The sequence below is a fragment of the Sinocyclocheilus grahami genome, unplaced genomic scaffold, assembly GCF_001515645.1.
Source record: "Sinocyclocheilus grahami isolate Dianchi unplaced genomic scaffold, SAMN03320097.WGS_v1.1 scaffold306.1, whole genome shotgun sequence".
NCBI lineage: Eukaryota > Metazoa > Chordata > Actinopteri > Cypriniformes > Cyprinidae > Sinocyclocheilus > Sinocyclocheilus grahami.
This window is the reverse complement of record NW_015505485.1, coordinates 517314-540600: the sequence shown is the minus strand read 5'-3', so window position 1 is coordinate 540600 and position 23287 is coordinate 517314. Positions and strand designations below refer to the sequence as shown.

The 23287-nt window shown below is 37.5% G+C and overlaps 3 protein-coding genes across 6 annotated transcripts in view; 2 read left to right on the top strand and 1 right to left on the bottom strand.

Moving 5' to 3' along the window:
* LOC107601505 (O-acetyl-ADP-ribose deacetylase MACROD1-like) overlaps nucleotides 1-7872 on the bottom strand; it is a 54524-nt gene extending 46652 nt beyond the window's left edge. Inside the window, exons 1-3 of one of the 2 annotated variants that reach the window (XM_016293723.1) lie at nucleotides 7194-7872; nucleotides 6724-6816; nucleotides 6411-6521 (exon numbers count right to left, since the gene is read on the bottom strand). In XM_016293723.1, coding sequence (XP_016149209.1) covers nucleotides 6411-6521; nucleotides 6724-6816; nucleotides 7194-7599 — 610 coding nt within the window. In that variant the 5' untranslated portion in view covers nucleotides 7600-7872. The remainder of the gene's footprint in view (nucleotides 1-6410; nucleotides 6522-6723; nucleotides 6817-7193) is intronic. The other variant, XM_016293722.1, reaches the window with a different exon arrangement.
* Nucleotides 7873-8796: 924 nt separating this feature from the next.
* LOC107601448 (fermitin family homolog 3-like) lies at nucleotides 8797-17311 on the top strand. The gene is made up of 14 exons (XM_016293631.1): nucleotides 8797-8907; nucleotides 9658-9785; nucleotides 10155-10388; nucleotides 11335-11451; nucleotides 12441-12609; nucleotides 12694-12796; nucleotides 12879-12986; nucleotides 13115-13125; nucleotides 13318-13442; nucleotides 13823-13929; nucleotides 14886-15101; nucleotides 15210-15334; nucleotides 15516-15657; nucleotides 16142-17311. Exons 2-14 carry the CDS (start codon nucleotides 9662-9664, stop codon nucleotides 16319-16321), a joined length of 1761 nt encoding a protein of 586 aa, XP_016149117.1. The 5' UTR covers nucleotides 8797-8907; nucleotides 9658-9661; the 3' UTR covers nucleotides 16322-17311.
* A 215-nt stretch (nucleotides 17312-17526) lies between these two features.
* On the top strand, nucleotides 17527-22416 carry LOC107601502 (pre-mRNA-splicing factor SLU7-like). 3 transcript variants are annotated; one of them, XM_016293716.1, is made up of 16 exons: nucleotides 17527-17622; nucleotides 17902-18068; nucleotides 18210-18363; nucleotides 18451-18531; nucleotides 19348-19512; nucleotides 19673-19741; nucleotides 19890-19925; nucleotides 20038-20163; nucleotides 20390-20487; nucleotides 20823-20890; nucleotides 21004-21143; nucleotides 21250-21411; nucleotides 21515-21619; nucleotides 21814-21888; nucleotides 21985-22098; nucleotides 22203-22416. In XM_016293716.1, exons 2-16 carry the CDS (start codon nucleotides 17917-17919, stop codon nucleotides 22380-22382), a joined length of 1725 nt encoding a protein of 574 aa, XP_016149202.1. In that variant the 5' UTR covers nucleotides 17527-17622; nucleotides 17902-17916; the 3' UTR covers nucleotides 22383-22416. The 3 variants fall into 3 exon arrangements, with proteins under 3 accessions (XP_016149202.1, XP_016149201.1, XP_016149203.1); XM_016293715.1 differs by having other exon boundaries at nucleotides 17527-17667; XM_016293717.1 differs by lacking the exon at nucleotides 17527-17622 and adding an exon at nucleotides 17715-17730.
* The last annotated feature ends 871 nt before the right edge of the window (nucleotides 22417-23287 follow it).

Genomic DNA, 23287 nt, shown 5'->3' with positions numbered 1-23287 from the left:
AGTATCCAATTTCATAGTGTCTATTTAAGAGCAAACATGCCTCCAATCTGGAGAGCGTGGTAATGCCTGTGTAAGCAATGTAGAGATCAATATAATGAGAGGGGGGAAGCACGGTATACAGTATCCAAGAAATAGCTTAATGTGTACATAAAAGCAGCACGTGCTGTGTCCTCAGCATAGTTTCTCAGACAGCATACAGTTCAATTAGTTATTTGCACCTGTTCCCCAACCCATTTCTCAAATGAATATAATTCTACATAATTGGAAAACAGCACCTTCTTTCATAGCGATTTACAATTCACAGCAACATCAAATTATTGAGTCTTATTATGCATGAGGACAGCTGAAGACAGTTGCTGACATATGGAGGAATCCACAGTAACAGCATCTATAATGATCCACAAAAGGCAAAGAGTATCTGAAAGTAGCTTTTGCCACTAAAATTACCAGTTAAAAAGGCCAACTTCACTATACCCAACAATTAACTTGAGAGTTTGACAAGTCCCAATTACTGGTAAATCAAATCCTGAGAAGGTACACCTGAGTCTTCACGGCACCTCTCACATTGTCTCTAGTGAAACCAAACTGAGAATTACAATTACACTAGGCAATTGCACCTATCCAAACAGCAGCAGCAACTCTCAGAAGTTGTCCCTGATGAACCACATGCCTCTTTCCCCTGCATTTACCACATTGGGTCAATTAGACTAATTAGACTAAGAGGAGACCGACAATTTCACATTCCTTCATTGGAGCTAAAGTGGCGATTGATTGTGAGAGAATGGTATAGGTGGGAGGCTTTTAACAAGGCCTGAAATAATTGCTATGAGGCTGCCATTCTGAAAACATGCTCAGATCTTTTTTTTTTTTTTTTTTTAAATCCTAAATCATTAATATCATTAAAGGTTCAGTAACTGAAAGCTGATTCCAAAGCCTTGGGCATCAAACAGAATTCAACCACGGCACTACATTTGGGAATTTCTGGACGTTCCAAAATATATGAACAGTTCATATTCTCATTCAATTTATATTCATTGTTCGCATACGTTTAAACCTTTTTTCTTCTTTCAAAATGCCGCAGTATTCAACAAAACAAACTAAATTGGCTAAAACGCTATATAAAAGAAAAGCCATTTCACTGAAATGAAATTTTCTAAGTGACGCAGACAGAATGAATTTATTAGGGTTGCGTGTGTGACAACCATTTCCCTCCAACAAGCTTGGTTTCCAATTAGCAACAATGTGGCATATGCTGAGAGATGTGAGATTTCTCAGTGTGAACTCATTTTAAATTCGCCTACGCTGGTGAGAGGGGTCTCAACCACCAGCTAAGGATGCTGAGCTTCATTTGCAACAGATAACAGATTTAATGGCTTATGCTCTTTGACAAATAAGCTGCATTTTCAGTCCTATTTAGAGATGTCTACACATTTTACATATGCCTGTGTGGCGCTATCCACACTCCCTGCTATAGCTGTGTGAATATCACAAGCTTTCTGTGAAAGGAAGACATATCAGTGTGAATTATGCATACCGTCAAACCCGGCAGTGAAGGCTAAAACTGCACAGGCAGAAATGCAGCATTACTCCCTTCATTCTCATCCATGCCTCTCTCCTCTGTCTGTGGGGCTATTTTTCTGGCTGAGGGTAAAGATAGAGTTCTGCGCCACACATCTTGGGGCTTTCTAGATTATTTCGCAGTCAGTCAAAAGTCGAAATTAAAAATTAAAAAAAACTAGTAACCTTAAGTCCATCCACAGTGCCCTCCACTTTCTTTTGCTGCTTTTTATAATACAGAAATTCAATCAAATCCATCCAATTTCATTTTTTCTATTTTTAAGAAATGTAATAAAAACTCTTAGTTCCATTTTAATCTATACTGCATGGCGTCACTCTTATCTGGGATCGTTTCTGTATCCGTGTCTGCAATATCGCTCATCTGTAACTCCGAACACTGACACTCGTTTTTTAATTCCCAGCAGAATATGAATAAACATGGAGGGCGAATGCAATTTCTCCCATGAGCAAACATTGTGAGGCAACATTCCAAATAATCTTCATTAAACAACACTGTTTATTCTGTTTCGAGGTTATGATCCTACATCATAACCTTCCCCTAATAATAATTATAACAATATATATATTTTTATTCTTTTTGTACTTTTCAGTTGTAAAACCGACAAAGGGCATGTGGTTTTTCTCACAATTCCAATCACAATACACTATTCACAATGTAATGCAACTTAAACCAATACAGGACAGTATATCCTCTCCCACTAACTAGATGGATGGGTGGATTGACAGAGCGATGGATGGCTAGTGGTGTAAAAAGGCTGTTTAACCCTCCCTCCACCCCTGCTCTCGGAAGGACAGTTTCTAAGTGCTTGTGGATTTTATGTTTACGGTCTTTTATAGGGCAGATCCAGGAGCCAAGAGCTGTAAAATGCTGTGAGAGGGAGGAGAGAGAGGACAGGGGGTGGAGGCAATGTTATTGTAAATCCAATCTTTATTGAGAACAACAGACAAACAGTCCTCCCCACTCCAGCCCACCTCTCCATCACTCTCCCTATTGACTGATTGAGTTCTCAAAGTTGGTAAGTTTTTGCTCAGTTCAACGGTTGTTCAATTCTGACCTTCATAAGAGTCTAGCAAACACACGGGCAAACTATGGCCCTCGACGTGGTTTAATCCAGGTCAATTATCCAGAAATTTTGTCATTCGATAGCTCTGTTATCGCTCAATAGCACCTAACGAGCCTCCACAAGCATTTAACAAAGGATCCAAACCAAAATACTCGATCAGAGCTTTAAACCTGCACAACTTGCCCAATATTTTACTCAGTTCACCCAAATATGGCAACCATGAGCGTGTTCTCTCACTCTACTGTGAAGGGTGCCACCAAACATCTAACTGCATGTTGGAGATGATTGATCTCCAGTGCTATATTCTGTTCAAAGGACAGCTGTTGCTTGGTGCTACTTACATCTCAGTGATACCTTTTAATAAAACACAGACCTGTTTCCCAACCCTGGCTGTGGTATACATCCAACACTGCACATTTTGGATGTCTAATCAAACACACCTGCATTCAAGACATCCACTCTTTAGTAGAGTCTCGAATACCTGAAATGGGAATGTCAGATAAGGCATCCAAAATGTACAGTCAATGGGGGATTCAGGACCAGGGTTATGAAACACTACATTACGTGACACTTGTTGGATCCGGGCAACCGCTCAGCACCAACCTTAAAATGATGTTTTTTCATGACAGTTTTCTATAATATGCACACATGAGCATGACACTTTTCTCTTGATAAGGATTTCTCTGTGTACTACTGAAACACACAATAACCTGGGAATACTACCTATTACTATACTGTTTCTAAGAGTCTAAAGCTCTTAGTTTACCATTTTGTAAATATGAATCATAAACTCTCCAGGAAAGTAGAGGGAAGTCAAATAAACCTTGTATAATGCCTGGTGAAAATTGTCTACCTTTGCAGAGCAATACTGAAGGTAGTTCAAAAAATGAACTGAGTGGCCCCATTAGCCAGATATACTTCAGAAAATTGTGTGTCATTTATTAAGATGAGTACATAGACTTCTCTCAGCTTTCAGAATACAAGAGCATTGCATCTCAAAGGTAATTGCACCCTCCATTTAAAACCCAATATGGCCCCTTTGCCAAAAATCTTTCTCACCCTGGTGTAGCAGCTTCCACAGATTAAAATGTAAAGATAAATGGAATCAAAATAATCACTGCACTGTAACATTTGTAAGGTGACTGGTCAAATGCATGATCACAGAATTATATACACTATAATAAAAAGGTAAGGGTGGTTTTCTTTGAACAGTACATGTATCATTTTCATCACATTAATGTGCTGCACTCAAAAAATATTTAGACCTAAATTTTACATTTATGTATTTGAATTGCATATAAAATTTCCATCTATTTGGATTACACAGTTTTAACAAACTAATAAACTTAATGTAATGCATATTTGTCATTCATACATAAAATAAGATTTCTGTAATACTACTATTAAACGGACTTGTGTTACTTCAATAAATCCAATTCAACTAATTGAAGCTAGCCATATTTTAACAATGTTCATACTTTTTAACGGAATAAAATTTATTTGTTTCTTACAATGAACAGATTTATGCTGATTCTATTTGAATACATTCACTTTGAATATGATTTGTTAAATTAAAATTAAAATTAAAATAGATGCAAATAGTTGATAAAACTATGCCATGATTTTTGTGAAGAGGGCAGAAATCTTTCATTTATGTATGACTGACAAATATGCATCACATTAAATTAGTTTGTGTTAAAACTGTGTAATAAATAGGCCTATGCACAATTACATAATTCTTCAAATTAGGCCCATATATTTTTGGAGTGTACTGGACTTTCACTCGGCAGCCATCTTTGAAATGCCTCTCGGGCATGCAAGTGCAGCTCCTATTTCTTTGAATGGGGAAACATCAAATTCTTCAAAACTGTTCACCAAGCTTACGATTAAATTTCACATTTGAAATCACCAATGAAATCTGACAACAACTGCCTTATAAATGTTGTTTATTTGCATTTTTAAAAAAAAGCTTATTTTTCAGGCTAGACCAGCTAGTGCACTTGCGCAGTCCTAAGTGTGCGTCGCAGAACGCTGACTGTTTCTATAGCAACTGGGATTTCTAACGGCAGCTGCAGTGACGCGATGACTTTACTGATTAGTGATTGGCTCTTTTACTCAAAAGGCGGGGATTTTCGATAGAGCGGCCATATTGAGCGTAGCATTTTCCCTCATTCAAAACTATATGAGTGACACGTCTTGGGTATTCTATAGTCTTTGGTTATACCTGCGAAATATATAAAGCAACATGCTTGTGCTCACTTGGGTACTTAGGTAAGTGAGATGCACACTTAGCAGTCCTAGGAAGTTCATTCCAACCTCTAAATTAATGACCACTGGACAGTCTGTTAATCCTCACGCTTTTACACTAAGACCTACGGCCAGCCGATCAATGCGTCAACTGGCAGAGATGAATCAATGCCCTCTTTGACAAACCCCTCTCTTTCTCTCCGTGCCCACTCTTAGTCCTTTGACTTTTCAGCTTCTTTTTCTCCTCGCCCACTTCTTCTCTTTCTGCTCATGTTCCAAACAAGTCTGAAAACGATCTCTCTGCATGCCTGTTTCAATGAGCTCCATTAGGCCGACTAGCAGTAAGCAGTAAGCATAAGGTCCTGTGGTAATATGATTGCTAAAACATTAACCAGTCATTGCTTTGCTTTATGGCAGCTTAGAGTTGATGATGGAGAAATAATAAACCTGAGCACTCTACTAACACTGTATGAATATGCTAATGTCAATATGCTAAATACCTGGAATATGCTGACTCTAACAGCAGTATATTAATTATCAAAATGATTCATTTCCTGACCTAAAATGGACCTTAGTCAGGGTAGATGACATGTTTATTTTAACACAACTGAAAACAAGACTGAGGGACAGATGTATAGTCCTAAAGTCTTAGTTCGCAGCTAATTTTTACAATCAATCTTTTGGAATGATGTACTTTAGTATTGAACAACTGACACCAATGTACACAATAGTATAACCCACTGAATATGCTGTAAATATGTCCCTCACAACCTTGTTTCCTTTGGCAAAATTAAACATAGCTATTCTGACTAAGGTTTGCAGGTGCATCTTCACTAAGATGCAACTGAGAGAGTTTTTAGTCTGTCATTTTAGTGCCTGACTTGTCTCTTTAGCTATTTAAAGGATGCAAATGTGACAAGCTGAGAAGTTCCTGAAAGTCACTTTGTTCTGCAACTGCCAAGAACAAACTGGCAAATGCAGATGAATGTTATGAAGCCTTCAGGTGTGTCTACAAAGGGACCGACTGGATACCACACACAGACAGTAAGCTCTATCTCCACCTAGTGACATGACATCTACCAATGAGGATCGCTGATGATTTCTGCTCTTTCTAAATGGCAACTTTTATTAAAATAGTACTGGAAAAAGAGCAATATGGATGAGAAGGATGAGAAAACAATATTTTTTTGCTCTATTGAAGGGCTCTCTAAACTCAAATGGACATTTAGTGCTGCAAATCAAGAAGTTGAGGTTCACTGCCTTGTTATATAAAAACGGGCAGAGCACTAGAGCTCAACTCAACTATGCCAAATTCTCCTACATATTACATATTTTCAACAAAAATGACTTGCGATTATGGTAAAAAATTTATTTAAAAAAATAAGACAAAAAAATATCTTAACAAAAAACTGCTGAATCTGTGTTTTAAGTTTATGATATACGACGCTCTTGGGAAACAATAAAATCGTTTGGCAGACCAGGTAACGTAGACTATGAATTTTCCTGTACTTCAATTCTCACCTGCGTTGGCGATTGCGTCGATCTCCAGTTTTGTGATGTCACCCCTGAAGAGGGATATTTTCCTATTCAGCTCTTCATTGACTTTGTACCGAGGCTTACAAGAGGAGTCCCCTAAGAGGAAGCACACAGTAATGTTAACATGTATTTACACCAAACAACCCCTATATAAGTTGGCCTTCATACAACAATATATTCATGTCTTCATCCTTCTAAGAATTTATGGACTCCAGGTTAAATTGTTTTAGGATTTAAACAAAAAGACTCACTTTTCGTATTTCTATACATGATGAGTGTTTTAGTGTGTTTTGTTCACCTGAGGGACTCCAGACAGGAATCTTCTCCAGAGGAATAAAGTCAACCCTGTACATTTCCCTCCTCTTCTCCTTATCCATGGAGCAAAGCTTTTCTACCAAAGATAAATATGATATGAAAACATGTCATTTTATTTTGATTTAGACATTGCAGGGCTCAGTTTGATGTTATTGATAAATTCAAAGATTCTGATTGGTCATTAGCTGATTTGGGCAGTTAAAACAAAAAACTTGGATGCTGGCTTGAGTCTAGTCTTAAAGTTTAAAATAGTTTAGATAGATAGATAGTCGGGATAATGTACAGTCATTTGAAAATGAGTCTCGAAGTGACACAAGAGCCAGATCAACCTGATGGCAGTAATATATTTCTTAATGATTCTAGTTAAATTATATTTATTTCTGGTTCTCTGTCAGTGAAGTGTGTGTTGGACAGCGGTTCTGACATCTGTACACTCTCTAGGGAGGGACTCACTCTTCGCCTCTTTCCAGTCACTGCTCTCAGAATCCAGGTTCAGGGGCAGGGCGTGCAGCGCGCTCGTGCTCAGAGAGGCCAGCACCGCAGCAGAGACCCCCACGGCGCCTATAACAACCCTGGTGAAGCGGCGCGGCTTAACAGCCCCTCCACTCTGCCTGTGAAGGGACTTTGAGGCCGTGGAAACCTTCTCCCACCTGTCTGCTTTACGTAAGACCCCCGGGGAGGGCAGCACTTTGATACTCGCAGACCCTCTGCCCGCGCCGCAGAGAGCATGAAAGGAGCGATGTGCAAGTCTGCTGATGAAACTGAGATGACTCGGACATCTGTTTCCAGCGCTGGAAATGAACCCAACGCTTTTGGAGAGCGAAACACGAGCAGCAAGTTTTGACATCTGAAACGCCATAGTGTGGTCTGTCTCGACAGCTGTGGCAAATATAAAGTTTAAAGCCCGAATGTCTCCCGTCTGCGCCTTGATTTGATCCTTGTTTCGATTTGGAGTTAGTTGTAATAAGCAGTTTTATAGCTTTAAATAACAATAGTGAAATTGAAACTCGACTGTCTTGACTGATTCAATGAAAGCAAATGGGACTATACCAATATGTAGGGGTCCATGAATTCAATCGCAAGCGCTTCTCGTTATTTGGACTGTCCCGGATCAACATCATTCATCCTTTACTGACATCTAGCGGCAAAACGGTGTAAGCGCGATATTTGAGTCAAGCTGTCTTGTTACTAATCATTTTGGTTTGACTTATACAATTGACATAAAGTTTTATCAACGTCCTGATTTTGGATTAAACTTTATACGAATTTAGGTGCTGGTCACTATTTTTAGTTTCTTAACCATTATTTATTGGTAGTAGTATCCTGACACTGAAGACTGGAGTAAAGGCTGCTGAAAATTCAGCTTTACTATCACAGGAGTCAATTACATTTTAAAATATATTATAATAGAAAAAAATACTTTAAAACTGTAATAATATTTTAGAATATTTCTGTTTTTACTGTATTTTTCATAAATGCATCCTTGGTGAGAATAAGAGACTTCTTTCAAAAACATTAAAAAATGTTAATTATTTCAAATTTTTGACTGGCAGTATATCATTTTTTTAAATCAATTTATTTATAAAACAAATACAAAACAGAAAAGTAGCACAATAATTGCGAGTTCTTGGACAGGTAAAGTTTTTTTTAATGTACAAATATTTACTCAGTTAGATGAAGATAAAATTGCACTGAAATGTGATTTTTTTTTAACCCGTTTATATCTTTTTTTTCTTCTTCTTCTTTTGTGCGATGTTGGCTAAATAAACACTCTACAGAAGCCTCTCTTTCATATTATTTCAAGTGATAAAATCAATAATTTGAGCATAGCACCATTTTACACTGTGAAAAATAACAATACATAATTCCTATACACTCAGTTGTCTCTGCAGTATTTATAACTATCATGATTCTAAGTGCCTGAGTTTTTGTTGCCTTGTGTAAGAGAGCATTTAGTGTGAAAACAACACAGTTCCGTTACACCGGAAGCTGACAAAAGAGGAACACCCTATTTAGTCAGCTCTGACATACCATGAAAAACCACAACTGATTTTAAGCAGCAGAGGGGTCTTGTCCATATGAGTGTGTGTTTGTCTGTGTATCTCAAAAAGAGACCTACCAGCATTTAATTGACCGCACAAGAGGGAGACACCATCATCAGCAAAAGGTAACAAAATTATAATTATTTGACTTATATTTTGAGCTATTAACAGTGAGTCATTTAAAAACAGTAACAGTGAGATATTTCTGTAGTCACTTTTTTCAGATCATGAACAAACAGGTGATCATTTAGAATAGATATTTACAATATAATTCAATATTAAGTTGGTTAAATTACATCTAAAGCATTTTATTTATATAAACTGTATATTATCTAAAGGTGTTTATTAGCTACACATTGCCCTATTTTGCCGTGTTGTGTCTACATAAACTTACATTATTGTGGCGTTTAAATTACATTTATGTTACAGTTTAAAAAGTCATGAAGTTGAGTTGTTCAGTAATATTGTATGATGTTTCTTGAGTTTGGGTTTCAGGTTTCAGTTTCAGTTAGCTATATTCAGAATTATCACACACACACCCACACGACCAATACATATAAACCAACACACTCCATTACATGCCCTGATGGATTAGATGCTTGACCAAAAGAGGAAATGTGGTTCCATGTGATTCATATAAACGGGAAGTATCAGCCTCAGTGAACTTAACTAGGAGCAAGTCAGCATGATCACACTGAGCTGGTGATGTGTCACCACCATTACCTTCAGTATGATCATGTTAAACATGTGATATACAGCTGCTCATCGTTCCTTTTAAAGTTTGGTCATCAGGATCATTTGATTTCAGTAGTGTACAGAACAGCTTATGTTTGATCAAACCTCATTGTTTCCATATTTTTGGGATCTCTCGGCAGCAGAATGGCAGCGTGGGACCTTACAGTCACAGTGGAGGATCTTGGTCCTGATGCCCCACCCCTCCAAATCAGTGTGACCTCTGACCTGCACATTGGTGGAGTTATTCTCAAATTAGTTGAGCAGACCAGTGAGTTATGCTCAAGATGCTATTATACTGGCTAATAAAAAGATGCATTCCATTTTTTTGTTGGAACTAATACTATAACAGCAATATGACACACATAAGATTTACATGTACTACCATTAAAAAGTTTGTGGAACTTTTTCCAGTTTCGTGTTCTTTCTGCATTTTTGATCTAATAAATGCAGTCTTGGTGGGCATGAGTGACTTCTTTTAAAAACATTAAAAAACCTTACCTACCCCAAACTTTTGAATGATAGCATATTGTCAACAGCACAACAAATTTTCCCATATTTGTAAAAACTGTGTTTAGAATTAAGTATGGTTCCTAAATCTTTATTCACCCTGTGAAATGTTCCTGTGTTTTATTTCTAGATCTGAAGAAGGACTGGTCCGATCATGCTCTGTGGTGGGAGCAGAAGCAGCAGTGGTTGCTGAGGACCGGCTGGACACTGGATAAATGCGGGGTCCACGCAGACGCTCGCCTCGTCTTCACCCCACAGCACAAGCCTCTGCGACTGGGCTTGCCGAACGGGGCTACCCTGAAAATGCGAGCCTGTTTCTCCAGTTCTGCATTTCGCACGGTCATGGGCATCTGCAGGGTTCTCAGTAAGTGAAGGATCAAGATTGAATCCAACACCCCCTCTATAAGCAATCTGTTACTAAGTTTCATGTTTCCATTTCCAAAACGAATCTTTGGGCTATACTTTTGGAGGACATAGACTGCACAGAAGAGGAAATGATGCTGTTTGGAGCCCTGCAGGTAGAAAACCTAACAGAGAAAACCTAACAAATAATACTTCCGTGGAAACTATCAATCAGATTAGTCAAACTAGCATTAAAGGAATAAACACAAAGGCATTTACCTCTCTTTCTCACTCTCTTATTCAGTACCACATAGGAAAACTGTCCTTGTCTCAGGACATGGTCTCTTCCTGTCAAGGGATGGATGACTTGGAGTCTGCCCTAAAATCCCTGGAGGTCAAGATGGTGGGAGATAGCAACAGCACAGACATGCTGGTGAGAGACATATTCCTCTGTATTAACAGAACAGCAAAAAAGGGGACATGGAGATTGAATTGCAGAGATGCAGAAACAGATTCAGAGGTACTATCAGTAAAAATCTGATTTACTTTCACAGGAAAGCATGACTGCTCCAGAGCTGAATGACTACTTGAAAATTTTTCGGTAAGGTTCTTTCCTTTGGCCAAATCCACTGAAAAAAAATAAAAATTTGGGGGTAGAAACAGTTTTCACTCATAAATCGCAAGTACATTTCAGAAACAATTACAAAGAAACAAGTTTGAAACCGTTTGGATAAAATGTGAACATTTTAAGTCGAAAAATGAAAATAGTATTTTCTTGTAAAATATACTCCAAAAATCTTTGTTTTATTAAAGGGGTCATATGACGCGATTTAAATTACACGGTCATGGGCATCTGCAGGGTTCTCAGTAAGTGAAGGATCAAGCTTGGATCCAACACCCCCTCTATAAGCAATCTGTTACTAAGTTTCAGCTTACCATTTCCAAAAACGAATCTATCTTGCTTTCAGATTTACGTCACCCAGAGGAGCTCTCCTTGCTCCGTCCTGTTGAGGAGAAAAAGAAAAAGAAAGACAAAGATTCCTCAGAAGAGCTGTATGATCTCACAGATGTTCCTCTAACCGCAGGTGCACAAAATAACACATTAAAGAAGCTTTTAATACACTGCTGTTCAGCAAGGAGTCACTGGAGTCAGCAAGATTGTATGCTCATTAAGGCTGCATCGACTTGATCAAAACTATTTTTTTATTTAAAATACAGTAAAACAGTACTACTATGAAATATTATTACAATTTAAAATAACTGTTTAATACATTTTAAAATGTAGTTTATTCCTTTGATTTCAAAGCTGAATTTTCAGCAGCAATTACTCTGGACGAAGCGGAGTCCAGCCCGGGGTCGTCACATGTGGTTGCCGCAAGCCCGCCCGCCTCCGCTCACTCTAGCCCGCCGTTTGTGACACTGTTTCGTTGTGAAAGTGAAACTACTTTGTTTGGCCTTCTGACTAGAAATCAGTGGTTAAGTTGTATTTACAACACTGTTCCAGAACAGTTCAACCCAAATATTCAGATGTGTGCAGTACATTTAATGGAGGACTGTTTCCTGATCCTGGTAGAGTAGACTACAATGCCGGCTGTTCTGATGTTTTTTACATTTAAAGAATTTGCCACTGACGATTCAAATGGGAGTTGAGCAGTGTAGAGTAGCGAATTTTCAGCAGCAATTACTCCTTCAGTCTTCAGTGTCACAGGATCCTTCAGAAATCATTCTAATATGCTGATTTGCTGCTCAGGAAACATTTATTATTACCAATGATGAAAACTGTTGTGCTGCTTAATATTTTTGAGGAAACTGTGATACATTTTTGAGTATTCTTTTGATGAATAGGAAGTTTAAAAGAACATCATTTATTTGAAATATAACTATTTTGTAACATTATACATGTCTTTACTGTCACTTATGATCAGTTTAATGTGTCCTCGCTGAATAAAAGTATTAAAAAAATACTTACTGACCCCAAACTGGAATGGCATAGGCCTCAATTTAATAATAATAACATGCAGTTATCATTTTGGTCACAGTATTTTAGTTTAAAGTGGATTTTATCTGGACGTAGGCTCTGTTCAAGCTCTGTACAATGGCATGCCGGCTCATTTTGCTGACTCTCCGAAGACTGAGGCTGTGTATAAAATGCTGTCTGTCGGCTTGCCCTCACCTGCCCCTGAAGCCATCGCTAAACTCTACCGGCCAGCCAGTGTGGTGGACAAAACACATATTCACACCAGGTGCAACAGAGAAACAAACACAGACTTTAAAAAATATTAATCCACATTTCATCCTTAATATAAATGCTCTTCTGTTCCCTGGAGGTGGCTGGATTCATCTCGTTCACTAATGCAGCAGGGAATACAAGAGAATGACAAACTATGGCTTCGTTTCAAATACTACACTTTCCATGATATGGATCCCAAGGTAGGGGTGTTTGGTTAGGACATGTGTGGACAAAGGACAAAGTTTTCTAAGAGTCAAGAAAGAGATTCTCTCTTTGTTGTAGTATGATGCAGTGCGTTTGACGCAGTTGTATGAACAAGCTCGCTGGGCTATACTTTTGGAGGACATAGACTGCACAGAAGAGGAAATGATGCTGTTTGGAGCCCTGCAGGTAGAAAACCTAACAGAGAAAACCTAACAAATAATACTTCCGTGGAAACTATCAATCAGATTAGTCAAACTAGCATTAAAGGAATAAACACAAAGGCATTTACCTCTCTTTCTCACTCTCTTATTCAGTACCACATAGGAAAACTGAAACAATAATGTACAGTATGTGGAAAATAATGTGTTTTTTTAACCTTAAACCACAAAAACACATTTCATTACACCAAATACACAAAATAATGTTCTTTTTAGCAACATCATATGACCCCTTTAACAACCTCGAAAAAAAATAAAGTGCATAATCATTTGATATTTGATAATTTTCCACCCTGCAGGCCTAAGAGACTAACTCTCAAGGGTTACAAGCAATACTGGTGCAAATTTCAGGACACATCGATCTCCTATTATAAAAGCAAAGAGGACTGCTATGGAGAGCCCATTCAACAACTGAACCTGAAAGGTCTTTTTTTTTTTTTTGCTACACGAGAGAGAGACAGATGAAAGTGATTGAGTGAACTGAACATACTGCAGTAGAAAAAGATAACAAAAACTAAGTTGGATAAGTAAAACTTTAATAATAAAATCTAATTGGTACAGTAGATAAATCCCCTGGCCTTAAGTCTTATGAAAAGAAAGAAGATTTTGCTTTGTTCCTTTAATAAATTAAGGTCAATGCATTATGTATGCTTCACCGTCAATGAGTCATTTCTGCATGCAGCTTCCCACACTGTGCTTGTACAATATGTGAATATGTTTTCACACCTCAGTCAAGGCTGAAGCCAAAGTAGACACACAGTGTAATGAGGCCATGTTATCTGAAACACATCTGCTTCTCTTTAGGATGTGAGGTTGCCCCTGATGTCAATGTAGCAGGCCAGAAGTTCTGTATCAAACTCCTCATTCCTGCACCAGAAGGCATGAATGAAATCTACTTGCGATGTGAAAATGTATGTAATTGTCGATTACATTCATTTGTAAATGAAAAATCATCAAGGCTGCATTTATTTGATAAAAAAAACAGCAAAAACTGTAATACTGTGAAATGTTATTACAATTTGAAATAATTGTTTTATATTTTGGTCCCACTTTTTATATTAAGTGGCCTTAACTACTATGTACTTACATTTAAATTAATCATTTGGTACAATGCACTTATTGTGTACATGCATGGTTTTACATTGTACTTATATTTTAAAAATACCTGCATGTAATTACATCTGTAATAATTTCTGTAATTACATTTCTAATTACATTGTTGACCCATCCCTTACACCTTAACCTACCCATAAACCTATCCATACCACCAAACCTGTCCCTAACCTTACCCGTATCCCACCTCAGTAGCAGCAAATGTGTTTTGCAATACAATATGAACACAATAAGTACATTGTGCTTATCTTTTGATGTTAGTACGTAGTAGTTAAGGCCACTTAATATAAAGTTGGACCTATATTTGAATATATTTTGAAATATAATTTATTCCTGTTATAGAAAATCAGAATTTTAAGCAAATATAAAGTCTTCAGTGTCACATGATCTTTCAGAAATCATTCTAAAATGTTGATTTGCTGCTTTTTAGTATTAAAAATATTGTGATGCTTAATATTTTATGTGGAAACCATGATACATTTTTAGTATTCCTTGAAAAACAGACAGTCCAAAAGACCAGAATTATTTGATATAGACATTTTTGTTACAATGTAAAAGTATTTAATGTAACTGTTGATCAATGTAAATGCATCTTGGTTGAATAAAAGTATTAATTTCTTTAAAGAAAAAAAAAATCTGACCCTAAACTTTTTAAGATTTAAAAATTAGATTTAAAATTAAGATTAAAGATTAAAAACAAATTGTATTAATTTTTTTATATAATTTTTTGTTCCCACCTGCCTCACTTAATCAGGAGAAGCAGTATTCTCAGTGGATGGCCGCCTGTAAACTGGCATCCAAAGGCCTGACGTTATTGGACATCTCGTATCAGAGTGAAGTAAAGAACATCCAGACGTTCCTTTCAATGCAGCGTTCCAACTCTGCAGCTCCCGCTGCACAAACTGACGACAGCATCAACACACACAGCCTCGTCTCACCGAGATACCAGAAGAAATACAAGCCCAAACAGGTAGAGTGACCATGAAACTTGCGAGTTATTTCATGTTGTACGGCAATGTTTGTTTCACTTCATCTATTCAGTGTTTGTGTAGCCTTCACCTCTTCTTGTTCTTTTCAGTTAACCCCTCGTATCCTGGAGGCCTATCAGAATGTCGCCCAGCTCTCTTTGACATCTGCCATCTTGAAGTTCCTGCAGATCTGGCAAGCTCTGCCTGATTTTGGAATTTCCTACTTCATGGTCAGGTGAATAGACTAACCTTAGAGTCACAAAAACATGGTCAGCTCATTATGTACCTTTTAAACAACCTTGCATGCACTTGTATGAGTGTTTAAGAAACAGCAGGTATGCTATAGTATGTGGTAACACAAAACATTTATTTTATAATAGTCTGTGATTCAGCTTCACAGTACAATCTTTTCTTAGGTTTAAGGGCAGTCGTAAGGACGAAGTTCTGGGCATTGCTAACAACCGTCTGATCCGTATAGACCTGGGAATCGGAGATGTGGTGAAGACTTGGCGTTATAATAATATGAGACAGTGGAATGTTAATTGGGACATACGACAGGTAGGTTTCAATAAAAGTATGATACAAATTATAATAATAGTGCGATACATTTCATTTAAATGTATGAGCCTTCATTCTTGCCCTACGCAATTTGTCCCTGACTTACTGTTCAAAAGTTTGGGTCAGTAAAAACACACTCAACAAATATTAAGCAGCACAACTGTTTGATAATTGATAATTAGAAGAAATGTTTCTTGAGCACCAAATCATCATATTAGGATGATTTCTGATGGATCATGTGACAATGAAGACTGGAATGGCTGCTGAAAAGACAGTAATTATAAATTGTAATAATATTTCATAAAATAGTTTTTACTGTATTTTTGATCAAATAAATGCAGCCTTGGTGAGAAACATCTTACCTACCGCCTTTAAATTTTGAATGGTAGTGTATGTGCTATGACCTATGACACATCTTGTGTAATACACTAGTTTCACTTAGAAATTCAGTCATTCATATCATCAACACCTGTCTCTATCCTAGGTGGCGATTGAATTCGACGGAAACATTAACGTAGCACTCAGCTGCGTGAACGCAGACTGTAAGGTTGTGCACGAGTACATCGGAGGATACATCTTCATGTCCACACGCTCCCGACAGCAAAGCGACACACTCAACGAGGAGCTCTTCTACAAACTCACCGGCGGCCACGAGGCTCTCTAAGCACCAAGCAACAACTTACAGAGAAAAAGAAAACATTACTGAAGCTACAAATGGAGGAAACTGATAAGAATTCAGTGTTAGCACTGCACAGCAACTGTCCCTTTGTTTTGCTTGTTTTCAATGAGTCATCATTTAGTGATCAATATGCAAGCATTGAATTAAGAATGCTAACTGTCTAACAGGGAAACATGGATGTTTTCCATAACATGTTACACACACATGTAATGAGTCTGCATAAACCATCACACTTAATATATGACAGCCTAACAGGAAAATATGACAAAATTAATGATTTAAATGTCCGAAAACTATCTAACTGTATTGAATTTTGTCATTATTAGCAGGGTGTCTGTATTTCTGCCATCACATGTGAGCAACAGCTCAGAAAACCACTATCATTGATCTATTAGTTGAGAGCTCACAAATTCCTATCTCTGTCCAACAGAGTTTCAGTTACTGCACTAGGGTTATTTTTAGAAGGGTGGGAGAGTTTAGTATTGAGTTAACAAAGTGCCATCTCTGGATTGTCCTGATGAGTTCACAGCCTTGCTGATTCTCCATTATTCACAAGAAACATAATGTGTTAAAATACTGTGCATAATATTAAGCATTATGGTACACCATTATATTCATTTAAATTCATGAAACAAATGTACTATTTGAGTGTGTGTATGTACAAACATGTTTCTGAGCTTCTTGTTGTAATTTTAACTCACTCTCAACCCAAAGAAATGACCTCAAATCTACCAAACAATGTGGCAATGTTCTACATTATTTTGTAGGTTGGGGTTTTTTTTCAGTGTGACTTGTTGTTTATCTGTACCCATACCCATTGTGATTTCCACATTTGTATTTCGCTTTGGATAAAAGTATGTGCTAAATCACTGATCTGCTCAATCCTTTCAAGCTAAAGAACAAAATCTAAAGGAAAGTGTAATTGGGTAATATAGGCTCTTCTCATCCATGGAGGAGAAACGCAAATACTTTTTATACCCTTTGTAATTTTGAAGAATATATAGTACCATGTGAAAATGTTAAACTTCCTCAAACAGGTTTCTGAAACAACACCCACTGCTCAGTTCATTAGAGGTGTGAGGGTCCGGCTGTAAGTTTCCAGTCTTGACCACAGTAATACTTCAGTCCAGCCAAAGAGTAAGCTCTTTGTTCCAGCTGAGGGCGTCTCTCAGACAGGAAAATACATGCAGCACGTCGCAGCGAAAAAGACGTCACCCGGAAGTCGCCCCCCGGAAGTGCGCTTGTAACACGCTTGTAAACAACTCGCGAGCAGCCGACGGATCAAGGAGTAAAATATTTATCATCGTTTTTTGAATTTCACCAAACAGCAGGTAAATTAATAGCTTATTGACTTAAAACCTGACGTATCAGCGATACTGGATATCACTTTTCAAGTTAAATCAACGTCAAATACAAAAGTTGCTGTAAATAATACATAAGATATTGTGTTAATTATGCATCTCTTTACTCCGTCAGCAGATTTTGATCTTTTTTTTATTCATATTCCGAATGATTTATTCCGCATTGATGTCTTGAATCTCCGATCGCGATCTCTTTGTATGTAGGTGTAGCTGAAGATCATGTCGAAGGAGGATAACGTTAAAGTGTCGGAGGGGATCGTAGATCTCGAAGAGCCGAAGAAAATGACCCGAGAAGACTGGAGGAAGAAAAAAGAGCTGGAAGAACAGAGAAAATTAGGAAATGCTCCAGCTGAAGTTGACGAGGAGGGAAAGTATGTTGAGCAGATGAACATACCACATGAGCAGGGTGCACTGAACTGTTCATCCATACATATAATGACTGTAATTAAAGTGATTTTGTTTTTATCATACATGCTGTAACGATTCCCCTGGCCGTAATATTTTGTTACCAGGGATATCAACCCTCATATTCCCCAGTACATCTCATCTGTCCCTTGGTACATCGACCCATCAAAGAGACCCACCCTCAAGCACCAGAGACCCCAGACGGAGACAGAGAAACAATTTACACCCATCGGAGATTGGTACAAAAGAGGTGTCCAAGAAGTAAGCACTCCCTCTTCCCAAATAGTCATAAGTTATAAAAAGTGGTTTAGTGTCTAAACCCTTTCTCATTGCCTCCTTGTCAACTAGAAAACAGTCAGCACAAAATACAGAAAAGGAGCATGTGAAAACTGTGGTGCCATGACACATAAGAAGAAAGACTGTATGGAGGTAAATAGTTCATAAAATGTGTTGTGATGGTGTTATTGCATGTTGGTAATATTCTGTGTTCAGAATGGAATACTATTTCTATTTAATACTGTGCAGTATATACTACTGTTCAAAAGTTTGGGCTCAGTAAGATATATTTAAAAGAAATTAATACTTTTATTCAGCACGGATGCATTATATTGATCAAAAGTGACGGTAAAGTCATTAATAATGTTTCAAATAAATGCAGTTCTTTTGCACTTTTTATTCATCAAAGAATCTACAAAAAATATATCAGCATTGATAATAATAAGAAATGTTTCTTGAGCAGCAAATCATCATATTAGAACGATTTCTCAAGGATCGTGTGACACTGAAGTAGGGCTGTGCAAAAAATCGAATGCGGTTCATTGCCGATTTTGAACGCGGATTTGTGTAGCTTTTCAGTGAACTACGGCTCTGTGTAGTAAATGCTTTTACTATTTACGGCTTTACTAACGAGATGCGCATGAAAATTGATTTTTTTTGCACAGCCCTACACTGAAGACTGGAGTAATGGCTGCTGAAAATTCAGCTTTGCCATCACAGGAATACATTACAATTTAAAAATACTTTAAAATAGAAAACTTTAAACGTTATTTAAATTGTAAAAAAAAAAAAAAAAACACAATATTACTGTGTATGTAAAGAAATCAGCTATGATTAGCATAAGAAACTTCTTTTAGAAACATTAAAAAATCTTACCGACCCCAAACTTTTGATCGTTATTGATGTTAGAAATAAAAACTGCATTTTCATTTTTGATTACAATTTGTGCAAAAAATGTCTTTCATATAGAGACCCAGAAAAGTTGGAGCAAAGTTTTCTGGCACAGGCTTAGCACCAGATGAGCACCAACAGATTCAGCTCTCAATGGATTATGATGGAAAGAGAGATCGCTGGAATGGCTATGATCCTGATGAGCACACGCGCATTGTAGAGGAATATGCAAAAGTTGATCTGGTAAGTCATGTTGTTGGATATTTATGTTTATTTTATTATACAGCTAGGCTATTCTCAGCAAAGAGAACTTTTGTCATGTGATCATTGTCATACATTTTATTGGAAGGATCTTTTACTGTATAGGTAAAGCATGTCTAATTTAAATATATTTTTGTAACAGGCTAAGCGTACTCTCAAAGCTCAGAAACTCCAGGAGGAGTTAGCTTCTGGTAAATTAATGGATCAAGCTGTAAGTATTCAAATAATAAAAAAAAAAATTCTGGGTATTTTTCTACATTCCTCTTATAGCTATGTGATTTCTGAAAATGTTATTATATGTTTGTCACAACATTTTATTTACTACCTTTGTGTAACTAAACAGTATGTCTTATATCTAGAATTCAAGGAGGCATCTTGTCGATGATGCAGCACAGGTAAATGTCATATTCAGATTAATCTTTATGCACTTTGTAGACTATAAAATAAAACTCAAATCATAAAGCCACTTCACTCAGTCAATTAAACTTTTTTCCTCACCCTCTCTAGGACCACAGCAGTGAAGATGAGGATGATGACAAATATGTTGATGACTTTGACATGCCTGGACAAAACTTTGATTCCAAGAGACGAATCACAGTTAGAAACCTGAGAATCCGGGAGGACATCGCTAAGGTAAAAATAACTTGAACTTTTGCAAACCAATGAATGTTAATTAAAGGCATGACACTACTTGTTTTTCTAGAAATATGTGCAGTTTTATTTATTCATTTATTTATTGGCAGCTGCGTGAAAAAAGACTAATATGGTCTTATCATCAGGATTTGTAGTAGCATAAGATTACACATTAATATTTTTACCACAGTCTGCTGTATCATGTTTTTCCCAACTTATTTTACAGTATCTCAGAAATCTGGATCCAAATTCAGCCTACTATGATCCCAAAACTCGAGCTATGAGGGAGAACCCATACTCCAACACTGGAATGAATCCAGACGAGTAGGTGCATTTCTCATTTTCTGTGCATGCAATCAAGGGAAATATTGGGGAAGTTACAGGCTTCTTACAGAAAGCTTGCAGATTGTGTACTAAGTAGGGGTTACAACACACATTGTTCACCACTAAGCAAGGCATACGTTGATCTAATTAAGTATTGGATTGTAAATTGCTTTAGATGAACAAAGCCTGCTAAATTCCAAGAAAGCTGATGTTGTTCAGCTTACTAAATTTCAAGGAAGCTGAAAAAATACATCACACAGAATCGCACAGTCTTTGAGTGTCTATTTCTGTAGTTGTCTCTGCCTGTCCTCAAAAGCATGTGTTTGGTTTGGCAGGGTGGGCTACGCTGGAGACAACTTTGTGCGCTACTCTGGAGACACCATTTCCATGGCCCAGACACAGCGTGAGTACTCTTTGTCAACTCATACATAAATTCCTCTCTACCTGATGTTAAATGTGGGCTCCAGACTCTCAGTTCCTGTTGGTCTAACATTGTTTTGTGCGTCTCCTCTGCAGTCTTTGCTTGGGAAGCCTATGAGAAGGGATCTGAAGTTCACCTCCAGGCAGATCCCACCAAGCTGCAGCTTCTCCATCAGTCCTACAGAGTCAAAAAGGATGAATTCAAAGAGAAACAGAAAGAGAGTATTTTGGAAAAGGTACAGTTTAGAATCCCCTTTTTTTTCTTTTTTTTTTTGCACACAGCAAAATTTCCTTCATCCACTGCTCGGTGTACTGATGGCTTCATGTCGCACCTCTCTGCAGTATGGTGGGCAGGAACACTTGGACGCCCCTCCACGAGAGCTTCTGCTGGCTCAGACAGAGGAGTATGTGGAGTATTCTCGTCACGGGGCTGTGTTGAAAGGACAGGAGAAGGCTGTGGCCTGTTCCAAATATGAGGAGGATGTGCTCATTAATAACCACACGGTAAGTTTGCTGGCACTAATGGAAGTGTTACATAACTGGACAAGTTGCATAATAATGATAGATTTTGTTCTGTGAATGTTAAATATTTCCTTTGGTTTTGCAGTGTATCTGGGGATCGTATTGGAAAGATGGCCATTGGGGTTACAAATGCTGCCACTCGATGGTGAAGCAAAGTTACTGTACAGGAGAAGCTGGCAAGAAAGTAGTGGTGCGTATCAAATGTATCCATTGCACTGGCAAATAATGTTATGCATGACTTAGTAATACAGGCAGCAAAAATCAGATTTTTTTAAATTATGTATCAAAGCATTTATTTTATATTATTAATTTTTTTTATTTTATTAAATGCATAATATTTTTTATTATCATTTATATATTTAAAAATTCTGCTTCTTTTTTCAGAGTAATTCTTGTATTCCATTTGAAGAGGATGGAGAGGAGGCCCAAACGAGTAAAGAACCAAAGACACTTTTACAGGTACATTTACAGCCGCCTTTCTTTTGTGATATAATTCCAATAGAAGAACATGGCAGGAAGATGACTATATTAAACTAATATGTTTTTTATTCACAGATGCACCAGGAAAAAATGAAAGACAAGAAAAAGAAGAAAAAGAGCAAGAAACATAGAGATTCTGACAGCAGTGATGAGGATGACGAAGCAAAAAAGACGGAAAAGCTGAAGAAGGTGGGTGGGCTGTTCCTGCCACACACACTCGTATTTTCATATTCAGATGCATGTGTGCTCTACAAAACCTATTGTAAAAGAAAAGAATATGTCTTTTTGTGCAGGCATTGAGTGCGGAGGAGCAGAGGCTGAAGCAGGTGGCTGAAATGATGCAGCTCGACGAGAGGAAGAGGTCGTACAACAGCCTAAAGGAAGTGCGTGAACCCACAGAGGAGGAGATGGAAGCCTTCCGCATGAAACGTTGCCGACCCGATGACCCCATGGCCCCTTTCCTGGGGCAATGAATGAAAAAATAAATGTCTTTTGTCACCAACCACAGTGATGTCATAGTCTCAGTTATTGTAAAATCTGTTATGGTTGAATCGGGGTTACGAAAAGACCACTGTTGAGCTAATAATGGGAAACGCCCCATATTATTAACACATGACAGTCTGTTAGAACCATCAGTTTTGACATCTTTTCACTTTGTATAAATCTGTGTAGATTATAGTATCTTAAATAAATCGGCTGTATTTTCTCAATGTTTTCGTAATGTGTTTTGGGGGGTTTTTGATGGTACATTGTTTTATTAGTCTTTTAATAATAAAATGCCCAATAAATTACAAATGGGTTATGTTTGGTGAATCATCTGTTTTGATTGAACAGATATGTTCCATTGTCAGATATGTTCAAGGTATTAAAATGGACTCATAATTAAAATAATCTGACCAGTGGTTGACATTAAACATATTTAAACCTGAAAATGGCTATGTTTGGTTTTGTTATGGTTTTTTCTAAGCAACATGTAATCCAAATCATTACAAATACACAGAAGTGTTGAGAGTGTTTAATGTAAACAAGCACATTTCACATGGCTGGAATTTTGTAAAGTAATAGTGTTCCTGTGGCTCAGTGGTAGAGCATTGCATTAACAGTGCAAAAGGTCGTAAATTCAATTCCTGGAATACATATGCTGGTAAAAAATGTATAACCCGAATGCACTGCAATTCGCTTTGGATAAGAGCGTCTGCTAAATGCATAAATTATAATAATATAAAGCTGTTTTTTTTAATTGATTTGTGGGCTGCAGAACTACAGTATAACAGTCTGACTGAATTTTCAAATAAATCCCCACCCCCAGTTTGTTCAATTACATCATGGATGAGCTATCTGGCAGAGCACGTCAGTGCAAAAACTGGGTGGATGCTTG